The 21546-nt window shown below is 43.6% G+C and overlaps 1 protein-coding gene and 2 long non-coding RNA genes across 3 annotated transcripts in view; 2 read left to right on the top strand and 1 right to left on the bottom strand.

Annotated features, from left to right (window-relative positions):
* The window catches only part of LOC138424225 (uncharacterized), a 28177-nt gene extending 21139 nt beyond the window's left edge, over window positions 1-7038 (top strand). The window contains exon 5 of the long non-coding RNA XR_011250700.1: window positions 6689-7038. This is a non-coding gene — a long non-coding RNA (uncharacterized lncRNA). The remainder of the gene's footprint in view (window positions 1-6688) is intronic.
* LOC138424222 (uncharacterized) overlaps window positions 1-21546 on the bottom strand; it is a 151015-nt gene that overhangs the window by 87355 nt on the left and 42114 nt on the right. The window lies entirely within an intron of this gene.
* On the top strand, window positions 2780-4044 carry LOC138424218 (dnaJ homolog subfamily A member 1-like). Its single transcript, XM_069560786.1, has 2 exons — window positions 2780-3106; window positions 3676-4044. The coding sequence occupies exons 1-2, from the start codon at window positions 2801-2803 to the stop codon at window positions 3988-3990; spliced, it is 621 nt and encodes a 206-aa protein (XP_069416887.1). The 5' UTR covers window positions 2780-2800; the 3' UTR covers window positions 3991-4044.

Raw genomic sequence — 21546 nt, 5'->3', positions numbered from 1 at the left:
AGAAAACGAAGATCATGGCATCTGGCCCCATCACTTCATGGGAAATAGATGGGGAAACAGTGGAAACAGTGTCAGACTTTATTTTGGGGGGCTCCAGAATCACTGCAGATGGTGACTGCAGCCATGAAATTAAAAGACGCTTACTCCTTGGAAGAAAAGTTATGACCAACCTAGACAGTATATTCAAAAGCAGAGACATTACTTTGCCGACTAAGGTCCATCTAGTCAAGGCTATGGTTTTTCCTGTGGTCATGCATGGATGTGAGAGTTGGACTGTGAAGAAAGCTGAGCGCCAAAGCATTGATGCGTTTGAACTGTGGTGTTGGAGAAAAGTCTTGAGAGTCCCTTGGACTGCAAGGAGATCCAACCAGTCTGTTCTGAAGGAGATCAGCCCTGGGATTTCTTTGGAAGGAATGATGCTAAAGCTGAAGCTCCAGTACTTGGGCCACCTCATGCGAAGAGTTGACTCATTGGAAAAGATTCTGATGCTGGGAGGGATTGGGGGCAGGAGAAGAAGGGGACGACCGAGGATGAGATGGCTGGATGGCATCACTGACTTGATGGACGTGAGTCTGGGTGAACTCCGGGAGTTGGTGATGGACAGGGAGGCCTGGCGTGCTGCGATTCATGGGGTTGCAAAGAGTCGGACACAACTGAAAGACTGAACTGAACTGAACTGAAGCACTTTCATGGGCTTCCCAGGTGGCAGTGGCAGTAATGAATCTACCTACCAATGCAGGAGATATTAGAGATGCAGGTTCGATTCCTGGGTCAGGAAGTTCCCCTGGAGGAGGGCACAGCAACCCACTCCAGTATTCTTGCCTGAAGAATCCCATGGACAGAGGAGCCTGGCAGGCTACGGTCCATAGTGTCACAGAGTCAGACATGACTGAAGCGACTTAGCACGCACACAAGCTCATCAGCCTATGGAGTGGGTATAATTATTTCTACTCTTCAAATCAGGATATATATAGTCTCTAGGGTATAGAGACTAGTCCAAGGTCACATAAAAGTGATATAAACTCAGGATTCAAACCTGGGTCTTTCTGAGTTTGACGCTCATGCTGTAAATCATCACGTGTGTGACTTGACTCCTTAGGGACACTGGAGAGGAAGACGGTAGATGTGCCAAATGTGGGGGAAACCGTAAGAGTTATTTTAAATAAAGAATCAAGCACATTTGTTCCACTAGTGGATATGCTAGGAAAATGTGTACGAATTCTTCTAGATTCCTCTCTTTCAAAGTTTCCCAAATTCTCTGCTTGGCTCATAACGTAAATAATGGCTCTACAGTGGAAGTTTTGCAAGCTAAAGCATCTTTAAAAGAACTCTGGATGTGTTACAGAAAAGTGATTTTCCAAAAACACACATTCCTTTAAAATTTCTTTCTGAGGGGCAGTCATGAGGCCTCCTGCCCTGTGGCCAAATCCACCACATTAAAGTAAATGAAAACATAACTCACATGGTTAATATGAATTAGCCTTTCCATAACCCTTCATACCATCAAAGTACTTTGCCCTGCTGTTGCTGGTTTATATAAACTAAGTGATTCAGTCAGCCAAGCACTAGGAAGAAAGATTTCACCAGGCTTTGATTGAATTAAATGCTCCATCATTCTCTGGCCAACGCTAAAGGTTTTATATGAAATTGAAACAAGAGAAAATGCCTGGGCTAAGACAATCTGATGACCAAGAAAACATCTGGAATAATATCCTCACTACAGCCAACCAGGAAAATATTCAAGGCCTCCCCCCTCAAGTCGGTAGCGCTGAAGAAAACAATTGGTGGGTCTTTGTTCTTCCCCGCTCTGTGGAGTGAAAGCACCATCCCTTTCCATTTTGTGGCAAGGCTGGCAGGTTAGTGAGTTTTGTCCCCAAGTATAAGGTACCCTGAAGAGGAGTGTCTCAATTTGGGTTCTCTCAACAGCAGACCCTGAGACAAAAATTTGAGTGTGAATGTTTTATTTAGGAGCACATGCCAGGAAGCTCTGGTAAGACAGTAGAGAATTAAAATAGAGAAGACAAGCAACCAATAAAAGGCCCATATTCAAACAGGCAGCCACTGTGGGAGACCAGAGCTTAATCTTGCTTAGGTCATCAGTGCCTCTGAGTTTCCAGCCTGATGGGTAAAGTGCTGGGGTATTTACATATCACCTCCCATTATTTATTGGTTAAGTAAGTGAAAGTATCAGTCGCTCCGTCGTGTCCAACTCTATGTGATCCCATGGACGCTAACCCACCAGGCTCCTCTGTCCATTGGGGATTCTCCATGCAAGAATACTGGAGTGGGTAACCGTTCCCTTCTCTAGGGGATCTTCCCGACCCAGGGATCAAACCCAGGTCTCCTGCATTGCAGGCAGATTCTTTACCGTCTGAGCCACCAGCTTATTGGTTAAGAGCTGCTGCATAAGGATGTCAAATCCCCAGCAATTTTAGCCTTTCTTCTTGCAGTCAGGGAGAATCCTGGGACAAAGTGCCCCAGGTGCTTGGATCAACCTGTACTGAAATGGTAAGGGCAATGCAAGCTTCATCTTGGGAAAGAGTGGCTAGGAAGAGGAGGAGAAAAGGGCAGAGGCCGAGCTGACTCATATATTATGCCACTGTCTGGGGCCTATGAAAATGTTTTAAGATTAGAAAGAGGGATGGACATAATCATTAAAAAGATATAATAGGAACTTTCCAGAACGCTCGGTGAAAGGCGGAAGAGCAGCGGCTGCCCGAGCTGCGCACAGCAATGTGCTCCTTCCCGCTCCCCAACACCGGCATCATCGCATCATCGGCCTGCTCACCGGCTGTAGAAAATGGTGAAAGAAACCACTTACTATGATGTTTTGGGGGTCAAACCCAATGCCACCCAAGAAGAACTGAAAAAGGCTTACAGGAAATTGGCCTTGAAGTACCACCCCGATAAGAATCCAAATGAAGGCGAGAAGTTTAAACGGATTTCTCAAGCTTATGAAGTGCTCTCTGATGCAAAGAAAAGAGAATTATATGACAAAGGAGGAGAACAGGCAATTAAAGAAGGTGGAGCAGGTGGCGGTTCTGGCTCCCCCATGGACATCTTTGGTATGTTTTTAAGAGGAGAAGGCAGGATGCAGAGAGGAGAGGTGAAAACGTTGTGCATCAACTTACAGTAACTTTAGAAGATTTATATAATGGTGCAACAAGAAAACTAGCTCTGCAAAAGAATGTGATTTGTGACAGATGTGAAGGCAGAGGTGGTAAGAAAGGAGCAGTAGAATGCTGTCCCAATTGCCGAGGTCCTGGAATGCAAATAAGAATTCATCAGATAGGACCTGGAATGGTTTGGCAAATTCAGTCTGTCTGCATGGAGTGCCAGGGCCATGGGGAGCGGATCAGTCCTAAAGATAGATGTAAAAGCTGCAACGGAAGGAAGGTAGTTCGAGAAAAGAAAATTCTAGAAGTTCATATTGACAAAGGCATGAAAGATGGCCAGAAGGTAACATTCCATGGTGAAGGAGACCAAGAACCAGGACTGGAGCCAGGAGATATTATCATTGCTTTAGATCAGAAGGACCATGCTGTTTTTACTCGACGAGGAGAAGACCTTTTCATGCGTATGGACATATAGCTGGTTGAGGCATTGTGTGGCTTCCAGAAGCCAATATCTACCCTTGACATCCGAACCATAGTCATCACTTCTCATCCAGGTCAGATTGTCAAACATGGAGATATCAAGTGTGTGCTAAATGAAGGCATGCCAATTTACCATACGCCATATGAAAAGGGTCGCCTAATCATTGAATTTAAGGTAAACTTTCCTGAGAATGGCTTTCTCGCTCCTGATAAACTCTCTTTGCTGGAAAAACTTCTGCCTGAGAGGAAGGAAGTAGAAGAGACTGATGAAATGGACCAGGCAGAATTAGTGGACTTTGATCCAAATCAGGAAAGATGGCGCCATTACAATGGAGATGCATATGGGGATGATGAAAATCATCCTCGGGGTGGTGTTCAGTGTCAGACCTCTTAGCAGGGCCTGTGAATAACACTCACTGCTGGTGTTTTATTTGCAGTAGTGACTGAGTGAAGGACTATAATCATAATATGCTCACTACTTGCTTTTCTTTTAATATTCAACTATAGTAGCGTTTGAAAGTTAAATGAAGAATAAACTCGAATATAAAAGCTCTGACTTTGCCCTGTATGATGACTTCAGTGTGCAAGGTAAGTTTAATACTTGTAAAAACGACTTTAAAAAATTTCCCCTAGCATTTGTTAGGCCATACTTTGTGACTGATTTCAGCTATGTACATGGAATAGCTTAGACTGAAATGCCAGGTATATGTATTGACTTCAGTGTATGACCCTTAATTGTTAAGCTATGAAATTAAAACTGTGTTTAACTGGCAGTCACACACACACACACACAAAAGATATAATAAAAATCCAGCTTGTATTATATTTGTCTTTATACCAGCACTGTCACAAAATATAATTTTTAACATTTTTTACTGGGGGAAGGAGTCCATGGAGACTCACAAAAGTCATAGACTGTCCTTGGGCAGGGGAAAAGCTTCAGTTATTTTTCTTGATTTTTGACATATTCAGCCATTTCAAATGGCTCACACTGGTGCAAACCACCCACCTCTCCTGTTCCACTTCTTTCCTCTTTCCTTTCTTTCTCGTCCGCTTCCATGCTCCCGTGTCCCTCCTGCTGTATTTCCCTTTGTGTATCTGTAGTAGACATCAGTTATTTTTGTCTTCCCAGCATCTATTCCCAAATCTTTTGATAAAAACTTCTGAACTTGCTTTTGAGAAGCCAGTATGCCCTACCTGCTCCTGGCCAAGAGATAGACAGACGCTTGGCATAAATGAGATATTGCTCCTTGGAATTCAACTTCTGAACAGAGTCATGTAAAAACTAAGATATTACTTCCTGCTCCCCAGGCCCCTGGAGTGTCCTAGTGCCTGTCCTCTCTGAAATCTCATTCTATAGCTCTTCCTTCCATTCTGTAATGTACAGAATAGATAATTCACATGAGAGGCATATATGTATTAATACATATAGGCATATGCAATATACATATATGCATAAGACAGGCATACCATGTTCACAGATTAGAAGACTCAGGATCATAAAAGCCATAAATTCTTTTTGAGTTCATATACCAAACAAAATATGAATGGCTTTTCTTTCCAAGAAAATCAATAAGTTCTTTCTAGAATTTCTATTGAAATGCAAAGAGCAAAGAAGAACCAAGCCACTCTTGAAGAAAAAAATAAATAAATCAGGATGATTCCTCTGCCAGATGACAAGAATTATAATAAAGCTCTAATTATTGAGGTATAGACAACGAAGGTAAAGAGCTAGACAAAAACACCAGTTCGGTTCAATTCAGTCGCTCAGTTGTGTCTGACTCTTTGCGACCCCATGGACTGCAGCACGCCAGGCCTCCCTGTCCATCGCCAACTCCCAGACACAAAAACACCATTGAGAGAACCAGGAAACAAACCTATATATGTACGCATACTTGATTTATGACAGAGATGGCACTGCAGGGAATTAGTAAAATGACTTTTGAGTAAATGGTACTGGGACAATGAGATGTGTGCTGTGCTTAGTTGCTCAGTGATGTCTGACTCTTTGCGACCCCATGGACTGTAGCCCTCCAGGCTCCTCTGTCCATGTGGATTCTCCAGGCAAGAATACTGGAGTGGGTTGCCATTCCCTCCTCCAAGGGATCTTCCCAACCCATGGATTAAACCCAGGTCTCCGGCATTGCAGGTGGATTCTTTACCATCTGAGACCCCAGGGAAGTCCACAGGGACAACGAGATACCTATAAGAACAATGAGGTGGATCCCTACTTCATGCTTTACATAAAAATCAGTTCCAGATGGATTTAAACCTAAATATGAAAGCCAAAACAATAAATTCTTTAGAAGGTAACATAGGAAAATATCTTCATTATTGTGGAGAAAGGAAATAATAAACACACAGTAATGAATGAAATAGATATTTGTTAAGAAGGTAGATCTTATGTTAAATGTTCTTATCACAAAAAGTAGTAGGACATTTTCAGAGGTGAAGGTTACATTTTTGGTAGTGGTTATGGTGACATTTTCACAGATGTATACTTATTTCAAACTTAAGTTTCAAGACTCAAAACCGAGTTGTGGGAAAGTCTGTGCCTCTTTGGTCTTTCCACTCACCCTTTTCTTGTGAACTTTTTGCATTTCTTGGGTTAAACAAGGCATTAAAAAAAAACACACACTGACAATAAAAGAAAAGATGACTAAACAGGACTCAAAATTAAGAACTTTCATTTATAAAAATCACCTTTAAAAACATGAAATTATCTTCAAAGATATGGAAATGTAAGCTGCTAAGTGGGAGAAAACCCATTCGGAACACATATAACTGACAGAGGACTTGTATCTGGAATATAAAGTACTATAAATGAATAAGAAAAAGACAAAAAACCTACAAAAAACAGGCAATGGACTTGAGCAAGTCATTTAGAGAAGAGGATAGCCAAATGGCCAAAAATACATGAAAAAGTGATTAATTTCATTGCAATGAGGGCAGTGGAAACTGCAACCGCAATGAGATGCCAGTGTATGTCTCTGATGAGGAAGATCAAGTGCCTTCAGGTCAAGAGAAATTTACTCTTTATTGTATACTTTTTTGCACTAAGTATATTTTACATCACCCTTTTATTTCTTCAGGTTTAAAGAAGCAAATAAAATTACACTGAAATCTGAAGACTGGAATAGAGCAAGAAAACAAGGAAGCAAAGAATAGACGTAACAAGACAAACCCTATTTCCTTGCTGTGGAACAGTGACAGGCACCAGCTGATTTATGTTCTTGAGCTCTGACAACCACACAAAGAGAAAGTAATGGCTGACAGTTCAATTGACCGGGTAATCCAACAGGTAATTCAGGCTCCCAGACCACTTTTCCTTTTCTAAAAGAAGACTGGTGCAGTGGGAAAATCTGGTTTCCCTTAGCTCGCCGAGGGTCCTGTTGCCTCGGATGATACCTCACTGACTTGAAATAAACCACTCTGAAATACACGTATGTTTTAACTCTAGTATTTATGGAGGGGCTAAATTTTTCTATCTTGATGGACCATTCATTCACCGAAAATCGACTATGTTTGCCATGTGCCAGGTATAGCAAATTCTCTGCCCTCTTGAAGCTAACCTCCTAGAAGGAGAAACACAGAATAAACAAGTATCCAGAATAATACCGGAAATAATGCAGGCTACGAAGAGAATGCGGGTAGAGTTAGAAACAACTGAGAGGGGTCCAGCAAGACCTCTTTAAGGAGCTGAGATTTCAGCAGACAGTGGAAGGCAATGAGGGCAGGAATCAAGCACGCTTCATAAAGGGAACAGCAACTGCGACGGGCCTGAGGTGGTCTACGTACTGATGGGGCTCAATGCGGTGGTGCTTGTTTTGTGGGATTCGATGTTACTCTGCTGTGCTGCTTCCTTTAAAGAGGTAAAGTTACAAGTGGGTTTCATGTCTGTCGTCTGTGTGACGCATTCCTCTAGACAAGCCTCTGTTGAAAGCGGATGTCATCAGCAAACTGCTATGAAAGAGCACACTGTCTGCCCTGGTGTCATAGTCATAGCAGTCATATCCTGGAATGGCTAACGGGGTGTCTTCTCATATCAAACTAGTGTCTGGGGATTGTCGGGCTAATTCTGGAATGTCTCCAAAGTAAAGAGGTCATCACTGACCACCATCACAAACTGAGGGTCTTCAGCTCCCTCCCATCTCTCCTCTGGGTGTTCAGAGGCTGTATCCTGAAGCTTCAAGACCCCGTCCAGGATCACCTGCTGCTCCTATTCCCACAGCGTTCCTTTGGGTTCTGACCTACGCTCTTGCTTCTTCCATACAAAAGCCCTATTTTCTTTTCTTGCACAATGAAAGGTTGGCTCATTAAAATCTGGAGCGCAAACATTTAGCAAGCAAAAAACTGGTTCCCCTTTCCTTCAGGGCAGGGAGGGCTTGCTCTTCAAACTCTGCCAGCAAGCGATGAGACACTTGCTTTCCATCCTGGAGGTGGGCAGTGTACCCCCGTCCCAGAGCAGATTGTGTACCACTAATGGGACAAAGGAAAGGGAGGAGAAATAGTTGTCAACGTGTAAAAGCAGGTGGGACGATCAGTTCCTGCTACCTGTTCTTCTGCTCATAATCTGTGTCTCCAGTATCCTGAGGACAGAATCCCTTTCATTAGGTGGACACACCACCCACTTCTGGGGGAGGGACTCCCTGATTCCCTTGGGTGTGTGGATTAGCCGGGGCCCCAGCTGAATTGCTCACCCTCTTTGTACTTTGTTTCCCAGGGTGTGATTTCCTCATTATTCTGTCACTTGTTCACCTCTGGGCCATACTGTGTGTGTTGTGAGGCTCCAATATCGCCACACAGGTGTTAACTGAGAATGTGGGAAAATCTTTGCCTCCCAAGCTCCCCGACCCACCCATCTCTCGCAGCTGCTTCTGTCTTCCTTCAACTCATATTTTACTTTCTTGCTATAATTCCTGGGGAGTTCATCATCAGACCCACCTTCTCGGAAAACCCTTCCCATTCCCCCCGACAAGCCAAATGAACCCATCCACATGGGCTTTGAACTATGCCCACGTGGAGACAGGATTCCCATCATCCTCCCTAAGAGAAGTAACCAGGTTATTTCTAGCCTGAACACCTTGGTGTTTCCTCTTCCATTTCTTCTCCATCCTTTGTTGAAGGGTTAGGACGTACATGGGACTTTCAGTAATGACCATTTTCCTCTTGCCATACTGTCCTCAGGCTTCCCCAGTAGCTCAGCAGTAAAGAATTCGCTACAGTCCATGGCGTCGCAAAGAGTCGGATATGACTGACTGAACTGAACTGAAAGAATTCGTCTGCAATGCAGGAGATGCAAGAGACGCGGGTTCAATCCCTAGGTTGGGAAGATCCCCTGAAGGAGGGCATGGTAACCCACTCCAGTATTCTTGCCCGAGAAATCCCATGGGCAGGGGAACCTGGCGGGCTACAGCCCATAGGGTCACAGAGTCAGACGCAACTGAAGCAACTGAGCATGTGTGCACAGTCCTCATACTTGTACCTCAACTGGTCCCCTTCTTGCAGCTCCAGGCACCCTACTATGGCAACAGAACCCTGTTGTACTAAACAGCAGTGGTGATTAACTGCTACTCTTCCTGGAGCTTGGGTCTAGGCCACTTGTGCCCAAGCCACTTGTGCCCTTGATCCAGTAGCTCACCTTTGCTTTGCTTATCCTCAAGCACAGATGGCTGGTAACCAAGGTTCCTCATCAAACCTAATGGCATCTCTCCTGGTGGCATTAAGCAAACAGTAAAAGCATCACACTGAGTCTCTTGCTACTTCTACTCAGGGGAAGGTGTTCCTACCTGTTGTACCTGGTAAGAGGAGAGTGGCAATGGAAAGGATGACCCTCCTTCCTGAAGGCAGGAGAATATGTGATGTCCTATGAAGTTCCTGATCCAGTGTGACTAGGGTAGCGAGTCTCAAGAAAGAATATGCATTAGAACTTTTTGGTGGTGGTGGTTTAGTTGCTAAGTCGTGTCTGACTTTTTGTGACCCCATGAACTATAGCCTGCCATAGGCTTCTCTGTCCATGGGATTGTCCAGGCAAGAATATTAGTGTGGGTTGACATTTCCTTCTCCAGGGGATCTTGCCAACCCAGAGGTCAAACCTGTGTTTCCTGCTTGACAGGCAGACGCTGTGCCACTGAGCCACCTGGGAAGCCAGAACTCTTTGGAATCTGGTAAAAATGCAGATTTCAGGGATCCACTGACAGATCATGAAACTCAACCATAGAGATTAAATAACTGCCCCACACTTTGCGGTGACTGTGGTTTTCATTCTGTCTGCCCTCTGTCTGATGCGAAGAGCTGACTCATTGGGAAAGACCCTGATGCTGGGAAATGTTGAAGGCAGGAGGAGAAGGGGACGACAGAGGATGAGGTGGATGGATGGCATCACCGACTCGAAGGACATGAGTTTGAGCAAGCTCCGGGAGCTGGTGATGGACAGGGAAGCCTGGCATGCTGCAGTCCATGGGGTTGCAAAGAGTTGGACACGACTGAGCAATTGAACTGAACTGAAACTTTACAGTAAGTGAACAGTATAATAATACTATCTCATCATCGACTCAATGGACATGGACATGGGCTTCCCTGGTGGCTCAGAGGTTAAAGCATCTGCCTCCAATGTGGGAAACCCGGGTTCAATCCCTGGGTCGGGAAGATCCCCTGGAGAAGGAAACGGCAACCCACTCCAGTATTCTTGCCTGGAGAATCCCATGGACAAAGGGGCCTGGTAGGCTAGAGTCCATGGGGTCGCAAAGAGTCGGAAACAACTGAGTAACTTCACTTTCTTTCACTTTGGGTGGACTCCGGGAGTTGGTGATGGACAGGGAGGCCTGGCATGCTGTGGTTCATGGGGTCGCAAAGAGTCAGACACTACTGAGCGACTGGACTGAACTGAATACTCTATTAATTCTTTTAAACATATTTATTTTATAATCTAAATTTGATGCTTTTATTATCTGAAGTTTTTAAGAGACCAAATCTGCTGTTGGTTGATTCTCCTGACTATGGCTCATGGAGATTTTTTTGAGTGCTTGTTTTATAATTTGAAATTATGAGTTCATACTGTGTGGGCTACATCTGTGGGTGTCCTGTAAGGCTTTAAGTTGGGGTAGCAGGAATCTCTCCAAAAGGATTTTAGTTTTGCTTCTTTCCAGATGTCTCAGAGATGTTTCCTACCAAGGATCACTATTTATTAATTTCTTGATTGGAGTCTTCTGGGATAAATTTGAACCTGGACCTTATATGTAGAAACCCCAGGGATGCAAATTCCCCCAAGGAGACTATTTTCCATTCAGAGGAGAGCTGAGAGAGATTTAAGCTTGTTGGTAGGCTTCCCTTGTGACTCAGCTGGTAAAGAATCCTCCTGTAATGTGGGATACCCAGGTTCGATCCCTGGGTTGGAAAGATGCCCTGGAGAAGGGAACGGCTATCCGCTCCAGTATTCTGGCCTGGAGAATTCCATGGACTATACAGTCCATGGGGTCACAAAGAGTCAGACATGACTAAACAAGTTTCACTTTAACCTTTAAGCTTGTTGGTCACTTTCCTTTGGTGCTAAGTAGACTTTCTAGTTCAGTTCGTATTAGGGTTCTCCAGAGAAGCAGAACCAACAGACCGTGTATATATGTAGACAGAGATTTATTTTAAGAAGTTGGTTCATGTGATTATGGAAGCTTGGGAAGCCCAGAATCTGCAGGGCAGAATGGCAGACCCAGGGACCCAGGGACAGTTCAAGTTCAAGTTCAAGTCCAAAGGTGACCTGCTGGTAGAATTCCCTCTTGCTTACAGAGATCAACCTTTGTCCTTAAATTAAGGTCATCAACTGATTGGACAAGGCTCACTCATATTATTCTTTATTCAATATCCACTGCTTTAAATGTTGATCTCATTCAAAAAGCATCTTCACAGACACATCCAGAATCATATTTGACTGCATATCTTGGCACTGTGACCCAGCCAAGCTGACACATAAAATTAACCATCAAATCATTTCAGTAAGTGTGGGATATCTGAGGATCCTGACTTTATGCAAGGGTCTCACTTCTAACTTTCTGTCTCACACAGGCCCCAAAACTTCATGTCTTACCCCGCAGAGAATTAGTCTATTTTTAGGCCCAGGCTTCTGAGTTCCATTTAGGATGACCTAATTCTCAAAACTTGAATTTTCATCTGGAAGCCTATTATTGCTCTCATTAACTTACTCTTCTCACTTGATGTTCTTGAGAAAACCAGCTCTTTAATGATGTGTAGGGATTGTGGTAGTGTATTCCCTTGGCCCACAGATCTCAGACCGAGCGATTTGGTAATGGATTTTAGCACCTGCAATTCACACAGTCTTCACTTGATATACTAAAAGAAATTCAAGTTAAAATGTTGTCAGCTCAGAGAGCAATATGATCTGAGCCCACTTGATTTGGGTATCATGCGAGCTCTAGCTTTATGAAACCATGACCACAGGTTAATCCAGAACTCACTGTAGAGTGTGTAAACCACAGTCATTTTAAATGACCCAATGGGTAAATTTTGTATTAGTGCTACTGATGCTGATAAAGCCACCATTTATGAAGCATGTACTGTTGGGCATTGCGCTAGGCACTGTGCTTAGCATTTTTACAAAAGTTATTTCCTTTGAAACTCATGGATCCAGGAGCTCCAAGGAACCAGCATCTGTTAGAAACAGGTACTGCTGTTACCACCTTACAGATGGAAAATAACCAAAGCTTGGAGAGGTTGCCTTAATAGGTAGCCTTATATTGCAATATTGCTATGTAACAAACAATTCCACAATCTTGGTGGATTTCAACAACAAGCACGGGTTGTTATAGTTATGTTTTCTGTTTAGTAAACTATACTTACTTCAACCTACAGTGTGGATTCGGTTCTCATGAATTAACCCCTTTGAAACCCCAGGTGTCTTAATTCCAGTTCCCTAGAAGCAGAGCCTGAGATGGGGATTCTTGCACAAGTTACTTTTGGGGGGAAAGCCCTCAAGAAAAGGAGAGTGAAGGAAGAAGGGGGAGAACTAATCTGAGATGGGGTCTCAGCTGGAGTTCACTCTAATCTGATCCCCTGATCTTTGATCTGGAAAGTGAACTGAAACACAGAATTTGCCCCACCTGGCAATAAGGGGGCTGGGGTTTTATAACTCTCTGTTGGTTAGCCAATGGCTATAAACTGCCCAAGAGTTGTGATGGTGGGGATCTATAACTTCCACTGGCCTGTAGAGCCCTATCAAAATGATCTCTAGGCCTCCTGCAGCCACACTGTAGCCAAGAGAAAGTTAACATGCTTCCACTGGGCCAGGAGAACGTCAGAACATCTGCAGTCTGTGGCTGTGAGACACTGAAGCCCTCTAGAGAGTTGGGAGAACATTACGAATAAAAAGTTGTGTCTGAGATAACTTGAGTGAAGCCTTGCCTGAAGGGGGAGGAGATTTTACACCAAATTGTTTCTTTCTGAAGATTTGAAATGTTTTAATAAAGTGTATTACTATGATAAATCCCTTTTTCCTTATTACACAATCAAAAGCCATGTGCTATGTGCTACTTCTGAGATTTCTGCTTCCACCTCTATCTCTCAACTCCTTGTAAGAAAACCTTAGTTCTCTGACAATAAAAGATAAGAAAGAGAAATTAAGAAAACAATCTCATTCACCATCACATCAAAAAGAATAAAATACCCAAGAAGAAACCTACCCAAGGAGGAAAAAGACCTGTATTCCAAACTATAAGATGCTGATGAGAGAAACTGAAGAAGATACAAACAGATGGCAAGGCATACTGTGTTCTTGGATTCAAAGAATCAATATTGCCCAAATGGCTCTCCTACCCCAGGCTATCTACAGATTCAATGCAATCGCTATCAAATTACCAATGATATGTTTCACAGAAGTAGAACAAACATTTTAAAAACTTTGTATGGAAACATGAAAGACCCCGAACAGCCAAAGCAATCTTAAGAAAGAAAAAGGAAGTTGGAGGAATCAGGCTCCCTGACTCCAGACTATACTACAAAGCTATACTAATCAAAACTGTAAGGTACTGACACAAACATAGAAATATAGCTCAGAACAGGATAGAAAGCCCAGAAACAAACCCGCAGACCTGTGATCAATTGATCTAAAACAAAGGAGGCAAGACTATACAGTGGAAAAAAGACAGTCTCTTCAATAAGTGGTGCTGTAAAAACTGGATAGCTACATGAAAAAAAATGAAATTAGAGCATTCTTTAACATCATACCAAAAATAAACTCAAAATGGACTAAAGACCTAAATGTAAGATCAGATACTATAAAACTCCTAGAGGAAAAGACAGGCATGACACTCTTTGACATATATTACAGCAATATCATTTTGGATCTGTCTCCTAGAGTAATGTAAATAAAGACAAAGTCAACAAATATGACCTAATTAAGCTTAAACACTTTTGCACAGCAAAGGAAACTGTAAACAAAATGAAAAGACAATCCACAGAATGGGAAAAATATTTGCAAATGATGCAACTGACAAGAGATTAATCTCTAAGATATATAAACAATTCATATAAAAAAACAATTCAAATCAAATCAAACAAATCAAAAAATGGGCAGAAGATCTAAATAGACATTTCTCCAAAGAAGACACACAGATGGTCAACAGGCACATGAAAAGATGTTCATCACCACTAATTTTTAGAGAAATGCAAGACTGAGGGCAGGAGGAGAAGGGGGTGGCAGAGGATGAGATGTTTGGATGGCATCATCGACTAGATGGACATGGGTTTGGGTGGACTTGGGGAGTTGGTGATGGACAGGGAGGCATCACGGTGTGCTGCAGTTCATGGGGTTGCAAAGAGTTGGACACGACTGAGTGACTGAAGTGAACTGAACATTAAAACTACAATGAGATATCACCTCACACTAGTCTGAATGGCCATCATCAAAAAGTCTACAAACAATGCTGGAGAGGGTGTGGAGAAAAGGGAGCCCTCTTGCACTGTTGGGAATGTAAACTGATGCAGCTATAATGGAGAACAGAAATGAAGGTTCCTTTAAAAACTAAAAATAGAACTACGAAATGATCTAGAAATTCTACTCCTGGGCATATATCTGGGAAAAGAAAATAATTCAAACAGATACATGCATCCCAATTTTCACTGCAGCACTATTTACAATAGCCAAGACATGGAAGCAATCTATATGGCCATCAGCTGATGAATGGATAAAGTAGACGGCGTGTACATACACAATGGAATACTTCTCAGCCATAAAGAAGAATGAAATGATGCCATTTGCAGCGTGAGTGGACCTAGAGATGATCAGACTAAGTGAAGATAGCCAGACAGAGAAAGACAAGTATCATACAATATAACTTATACGCGGAATCTAAAAAAGTGGTACCAATGAACTTACTTCCAAAACAAAAAGAGGCTCACAGACACAGAAAACAAACTTATGTTTACCAAAGGGGAAAGATGAGGGGAGGGATAAATTAGGAGGTTGAGATTAACATATATAAACTACTATACATAAAACAGACAACTAACAAGGACTGTATATATGACAAGTATAGTATAGCAAACTATATTCAACATTTTGTAATAACCTATAAGGCAAGAGAATCTGAAGGCTAATTATGTGTGTGTGTGTGTATGTGTGTGTATATGTGAGTGAGTGTGTGTGAGTGTGTGTGTTCAGTCGTGTCTGACTCTCTGAAACCCCGTGGACTGTAGCCCCCAAGGTTCCTCTGTCCATGGAATTCTCCAGACAAGAATACTGGAGTGGATAGCCATTTCCTTTTCCAGGGAATCTTCCTGACACAGGAATCGAACCCAGGTCTCCTACATTGCAGGCAAATTCTTTACTGTCTGAGCCACAGGGGAAGCCATATATATACATATTATATATATAATATATATATATACACACATATACATATATATATTCACACACACGTACATATATATATGAACCACTGTGCTATACATTTGAAACTACCACTACATTATGAATTAACTATACTTCAATTAAAAATTTAAAAAGAACAGCACACAAATTCCAGCAGTGCAAAGAATTCTTCTTGAATTATTCCTTCTATCACACCAAATTAACTCCACAGACAAAGGAAGGAGGCTACCTATCATTTGGGAGTTGTTGGCTGTGAATCCAAGAGATCTGGTGACTGTTTAAATAAAATCAGTTGGAATCCACAAACTGGTGTGAGTTGGGTGGAGTCGAAGGTATCTGGATTAATTTAAAACAGAACAGAAAAACCTTAGTTCTGACCCACATGGTGGCATTCTTGGGTTGCTATGTAACTTGCTTCACCATTCTCACACTTGCAATCTCTTCTCTCTTCCAGCCCAATCGTGAAATACGAACACCATCACATCTTTAATAAAATCCTCCTGCTGAATATCTAAATCCCCTACCTGGCCTTTCTCGCTGTCTGCGGTTTCCCTTTGAATCCCATCCCTTTCTCCTCCACTTCACTGGTTCCTGATCACACTCAGTGGTGTCTTCTCAGCCCAACTTACGGCAGGCAGGAAGCCAGGATATCTATAAGCAGGCCAATAAGCCCCAGGAGATACTGCTGCCCTCGGGTGAGAGGCCCTATTTGTTGGGAGTGGACAGAAGGGTTACCCTGAAATGTGAGACAATACAGGGAAAGGGAAGAAGCAGTCCTTAAGGCAAACACGCTAGGCTACTTTTGAGGGTATGGAAAGGTGTGGGCTTTGGGAGATGAGCTCAGAGCCTGGCTAGGCTGGAGGCAGAGCAGAGCTGAATCCCAAGTGTTTCAACACTGCAGAGCCGAGCCAGGCAGGGAGACAAGCAGCAAGGTGAGTTCCCCTCAAGGGCCTGGAAGCAGGCAGCTCCCAGTCCAGTCCAGTCGGGCCAGTTATGCCAGCTGTTCGCACGAGGCGCATGCTGCTTCGCGCTGACAGGAAGCTGCTCACTCTCCAAGTTGAAGCAGCATTCTTGATCTGGGTAGGCAAAGGCTGCCAGGTGTGTGCTGTCTCCCAGAGTAAGGTAGGGTCCTGTAAACCTTCCTGGCTGGTGACTCCAGCCTGAGCTCCAGGCCATTGAGCCTGAGGACACTCAGCTCTAACAGTCTTTTCCTTCTCTAAGTTATTAATAGTTTCCATTTCTTGGGAATAACATTACTTAGTTCATAGATGGGATGTCTAACTGAGAAATCATATATGCTACATGCCTAGCACAACATTCAGCTCACGCTGGGTGCTCAATTAGAGTTTAATCTTTTCGTATCTCTGTCACATTTTCTTCCACAAGAAGCACTTCTCCCCTTCCTTGGGGAGTGAACTTCTGTACTAGTTATGCCTCCCCAGGACCTCCTGGCCTGCCCCCACACCAATGATATTTTCTTAGCACCCACCTTACATGCCTGGTCTTATCACAAAGTAACAAGTAGCACTGATTCCAGTAATTTCTTAACTGTAGTTTACATCTGCACCTTCCCCCTACCCTGTGTTGTTATGCTATTTATCAGTGATGCAGAAATACTTCTTACATGATTTTTTAAAATATTTATTTATTAATTTATTTTTGGTTGTGTGGGGTCTCAGTTGCCATGCCGGATCTTTTGTTGCGGCAAACGGACTCTCTACCTGTGGTGCATAAGCTCTCTAATTGTGGTCCACAGGCTTAGTTGTTCCACCACATATGGGATCCCACTTCCCCAACCAGGAATTGAACATGTGTCCCCTGCATTGCAAGGCAGATTCAACCACTGACCGCCAGGGAAGCCCATTCTTGTCCAATTTGACCCCTTCAAATATTAGAACTGATTCTTGGGCTGAACTAAACCAGCCCATCTTGATGTCTTGAGCTTGGAGAGTGGTTAATAACATCATTATTCTCTCAATAAAAGGAAAGAATTTGCATCCTTCTCTGAATTTTTGCAAATTGGAAATTTCAGACTATGCTGGCTGAATACAGATTTGAAAAGTTTTTTCTCTTTTATCTCAAGTCCAACTGTCAGAGCACGGTTGAAAGGTTCAGCCGACATGGTTTGTTTCTCTTAACGAAAGTGTGTCTTACGAGATGTTTGCCTGTTGGGAAGAAAATCATGAAAGCCCAAGAGTTAAACTCTCAGTGTGGCCACAGCTCCATGCCTATGCGGCGTCTTCTTCTGTCCTCGAACAGTTGATAATATGAGTGGTGGGGGAAGAAAGGAAGATAACACAGTCACATTTTAAAAGTAAGCCTTGCTTTGGCCGTGAAAACTGAAAACTATGAAGATCAGAGCAAGTCCGTATTCCAAGTCTTCAATGGACCATGTCCTTTGAACATGAAAGCCCCAACTTGGGCTCCCCAAGGCGTGGAATCACTTAAGCAATGGTCACCCTAGACCCAAGTCCAGCTGTGAATAAAGTCAAAGATTTCAAGGCTCAGATCTTTATGAGAATGGGACATTTGACTACACTGCATATTTCCAAAAATATGATGAGGACTGGAAGTGGGAGGAGACCCAGTGGCTTGGTTTTCTTCCTTTGCCATCCAGGGCTGTGTCCCCTCCTTATTGTCTACCGTAGGACTATCTGTGCAATGTCACTCCAATTAAAAAAAAAAAAGAAAGGCCCCAGCCGTTAGATCTTTTGCCTCTATTTCTCAATTTTTTTTTTTTTTAAAGAATGTGTTTTGGAAACAAGAGTTTTAGCAATATTTATGCATGGACTCATCTGCCTTTTGTCTCATTTCCTCACCTTTGGATGAAATAGGTTTGGGGTACAATTCACAGAAGAATGAGATCTGTTTGCCTTCTCACCTTCTGCAGGCTTCTAGATTCCATGATTGGAGCTATTCCCTGGTGGCTCAGACAGTAAAGAATCTGCCTGCAATGCAAGAAACCTAGATTCGATTCCTGGGCCAGGAAGATCCCCTGGAGAAAGGAATGGCTACCCACCCCAGTATTACTGCCTGGAGAATGCCATGGACAGAGGAGCCTGGCGGACTATAGTCCATGGGGTCACCAAGGGTTGAACATAACTGAGCAACCAATACTTTCTTTTTTTTTTTTTTTTTTTCCCACTATCACCTCCAGACCCAAGAGACTAGTCCTTTCCAGATCCTAAGATATTTAAACGGGTTCTAGGCCAGGTATTCTGCTCTACCCACAGGAGACGCATGCTGGCCTTATACTCCATTCCTTGCCCTGGAGGCATCCCTTTGAGTTTTGGGTTTTCTTTTTTTTCTCTTTTGAACCAGGCTGATTTTTTATCCTCTACTTCTGGCTTTGGTTTTCTTTCTTGCGCCCCCTGCCTTAGTCCCTTGGGAACTTTCTTGTTCTCACTCATCCTGTGCCACCTTTGTGACCCCCTCCTGTCTTCCCACATTTCTCCCATTCAAGCTCCTGTCAAGACACTTGCTACTCACTCATTCTCTGCCTGGATATCCTGTCCTTCTGCCTCCTGTCTGAGCTGTATGCTGCGTGCTTTGGGGCCTTTCCAGCTCTCTGCCAGCCTTGTGATATATTTCCAGTGCCTACAGTGTCTCACTAGTCTGTCCTTCCAGACCCTGGGATCCAGCTGGTTAAAAGGCTATGACCGAGCCTCAGTGAATCAGCCATAGCTTGTTCTGGATCAGGAACTATAACCATGGGTCTGGAACTCTAGCCATGTTTTGACAAATTACAGTCCTGCGTTTACTGAAAATACAATGGTTATGGAGGACCTGGGTTTGTACTTTAGCTCCACCTTTCATCTTCCGGGGCCTTCTGGCCAAATCCCTTCCTCTTATTTTCCTTATCTATGAAATGGAAAGGCTCTTCCAACTCTGAAGTGCCTTGATTCCTGTATACTTTCATCTGAGGCGGTTCTCTTTTCAAAGGTGAATGAGCTCCTCATGAGACTCATTAGTTTGGGTGAACAGAACTGATGTCCTATACTTGGTCTTACCTAAACTTGATTTAAAACTTAACTATCTTCTTTTCCCAATGGCATTTTCTTCTGTGTTGCTTTGCTTAGAGTCTCATCAAATAATTTGACAAGCACCTATTATACATTGGCATAGAGGAAGAATGACTTTGAGAATGAGATGAGACACTTGTACATGAGAGTCCTCCTCCTGAACAGAGATAAAATGACCAAAACTGCATCCGGGGACCCCCCTAAAGCAGCCAGGGCTTCCAGATGTTTCCCTGCTGTGTCTCTCTCGGACCTAGGGCAGAGAATTTTAAGAGCCTTCCTAGGGATGCATTTTCTCTCCTTACAGAAGAAGACAATAAAATCAACCTACACCTTGGGAAAGATCATAAACACCGGGGTCTTTAAAAGAGTAACTCTGAGCTGACCCAATCAAGATAGGCTCTTCTCCATGTTCATCCTGAGAATTCAGCGTCTCATTTCTCTAGCAATTCAAAACCCATATATTGCTCTTGTCTACCTTATTTGAACCTGAAAATAACAACTTCGTGAGATAGGCAAGGCAAATATATATATATGTATATACATATATATATATATATATGTATATATATATATATATACACACATTCCTGTTCCCATTTTTCATACAAGAAATCTGAGGCTCAGAAAGATTGTGTGACTTGTTCAAGTCACTTTCCCAATGCTTGACCCTATGTTGTCTCTCTTCCCTTCATTATCTTTTTAAACCTGAGAATGTGTGTCTGCCTGCTCAGCTGTAGCCTGAGCTTTGCTTTGCAATGATGAGCAAAGAACCTCTTCAGACAGTTCCATAGATCATTTTCAGGCAGCTGTGGAGAGGACAGTAAACACGCTCTAACAGCTCAGGGTGCCGAGCAGCAAGCAAGATACGGTATTATATATGGCCACGGAGCCGGAAGCCCCAGATCCAATCCTCCCGGTGGTATGACAGATGACTTCATAGCTCCAAAAATATTTTCAGTCAGTTTCTCATAAGCTCCAGTTGTCTAAAGCTTCCAGAAACACTTATGAGGTAGGGAGAGGGGCGCCAATCGAGTGCTTCTTGCTCCTCTGCTTTCAACAAAGTTATAAAGTGAGACTTTCAATTTGCTGCTTCTCGAAGCAGCTTGACCAGAACATGTGGGTGGGTTGATAAGGTCTTCCTTTCCTTTCCTCTACTTTTTAACAGGAGAGTGATTCTGGGGAAGAACCAAACGCTGCAATTAGTTGGCAAGAAAGAGGGGGCCAGCCATGTATCTAATTATTAAGCCTCATATGTGTGCCTGCTTACTTCGTGATGCGTAAACAGCAACAGGGTCCTGGGTATGGGAACAAAGTTCAGGTAGGCTCACAGACACGCCCATACACCGCTCCTCTCAGGAGGACCCTGTGGTTGGCTCCCCACATAAACATGGCAGGGCTGAGCCTTTAAGAGCTGGAGGGGGAGATGGTCCTCCCCATCGTGGGAATCTGCTGATGGGAAAAAAGACTCTGCTCTTAGCATGTCAGAGGAGAGACAGCCCATCAGGAGACCTGCTGCAGCCTCCTGGTCGTAGCGAGAGGAAACCAGAGACCAGAGAGAGGCGCACAGAGCACCAGGGTCAGACATGGCCCTTGGGTGGCTGGTCTTGCTTTTCCTCCCAAGGCAAGGCCACCAAGGCAGCCAGGTCTCCAGAACCTCCACACCTTTGAGTAAGGGGGAGCATTCCATGGATGCCTGAGTGCTGAGATCTCAGGTGGGAGGAAAAGGAAGGCAGGAACAGACAGGGCAGACTGTGCAGAACACAAACACCACTCAGCTGATCCCCACAGCCCCTGTTCTGAGAGAGAGAGAGAGACAGAGAGAGCACTAGCTGGCTATCCCGGCTGACTCCACAGCCCCTATTCTGAGAGAGAGAGAGAGACAGAGAGAAACAGAGAGAGCACTAGCTTGCTATCCTGGCTGACTCCTAAGTAACTAGGAAACCCCAAAGGACTAGGACAGTACCTGGCTTGCTGATAGGGGTAGCATGCTGTGAGCCCCGTCAGGTGAGAGAGAGGGAGGGGGGAGAGAGAGAGAGAAAGAACCTCCACA

This window comes from Ovis canadensis, chromosome 19 (genome assembly GCF_042477335.2).
Source record: "Ovis canadensis isolate MfBH-ARS-UI-01 breed Bighorn chromosome 19, ARS-UI_OviCan_v2, whole genome shotgun sequence".
NCBI classification, from domain to species: Eukaryota; Metazoa; Chordata; class Mammalia; order Artiodactyla; family Bovidae; genus Ovis; species Ovis canadensis.
Note: the sequence above shows the minus strand (reverse complement) of the source record. Positions and strands in the feature narration are given on the sequence as shown.

Coding starts and splice junctions, on each gene's coding strand:
- LOC138424218 (XM_069560786.1), top strand. CDS start 2,801: ATGGTGAAAGAAACCACTTACTATGATGTTTTGGGGGTCAAACCCAAT. Junction 3,107..3,675: donor GCAGGATGCAGAGAGGAGAG/GTGAAAACGTTG, acceptor CATCCAGGTCAG/ATTGTCAAACATGGAGATAT.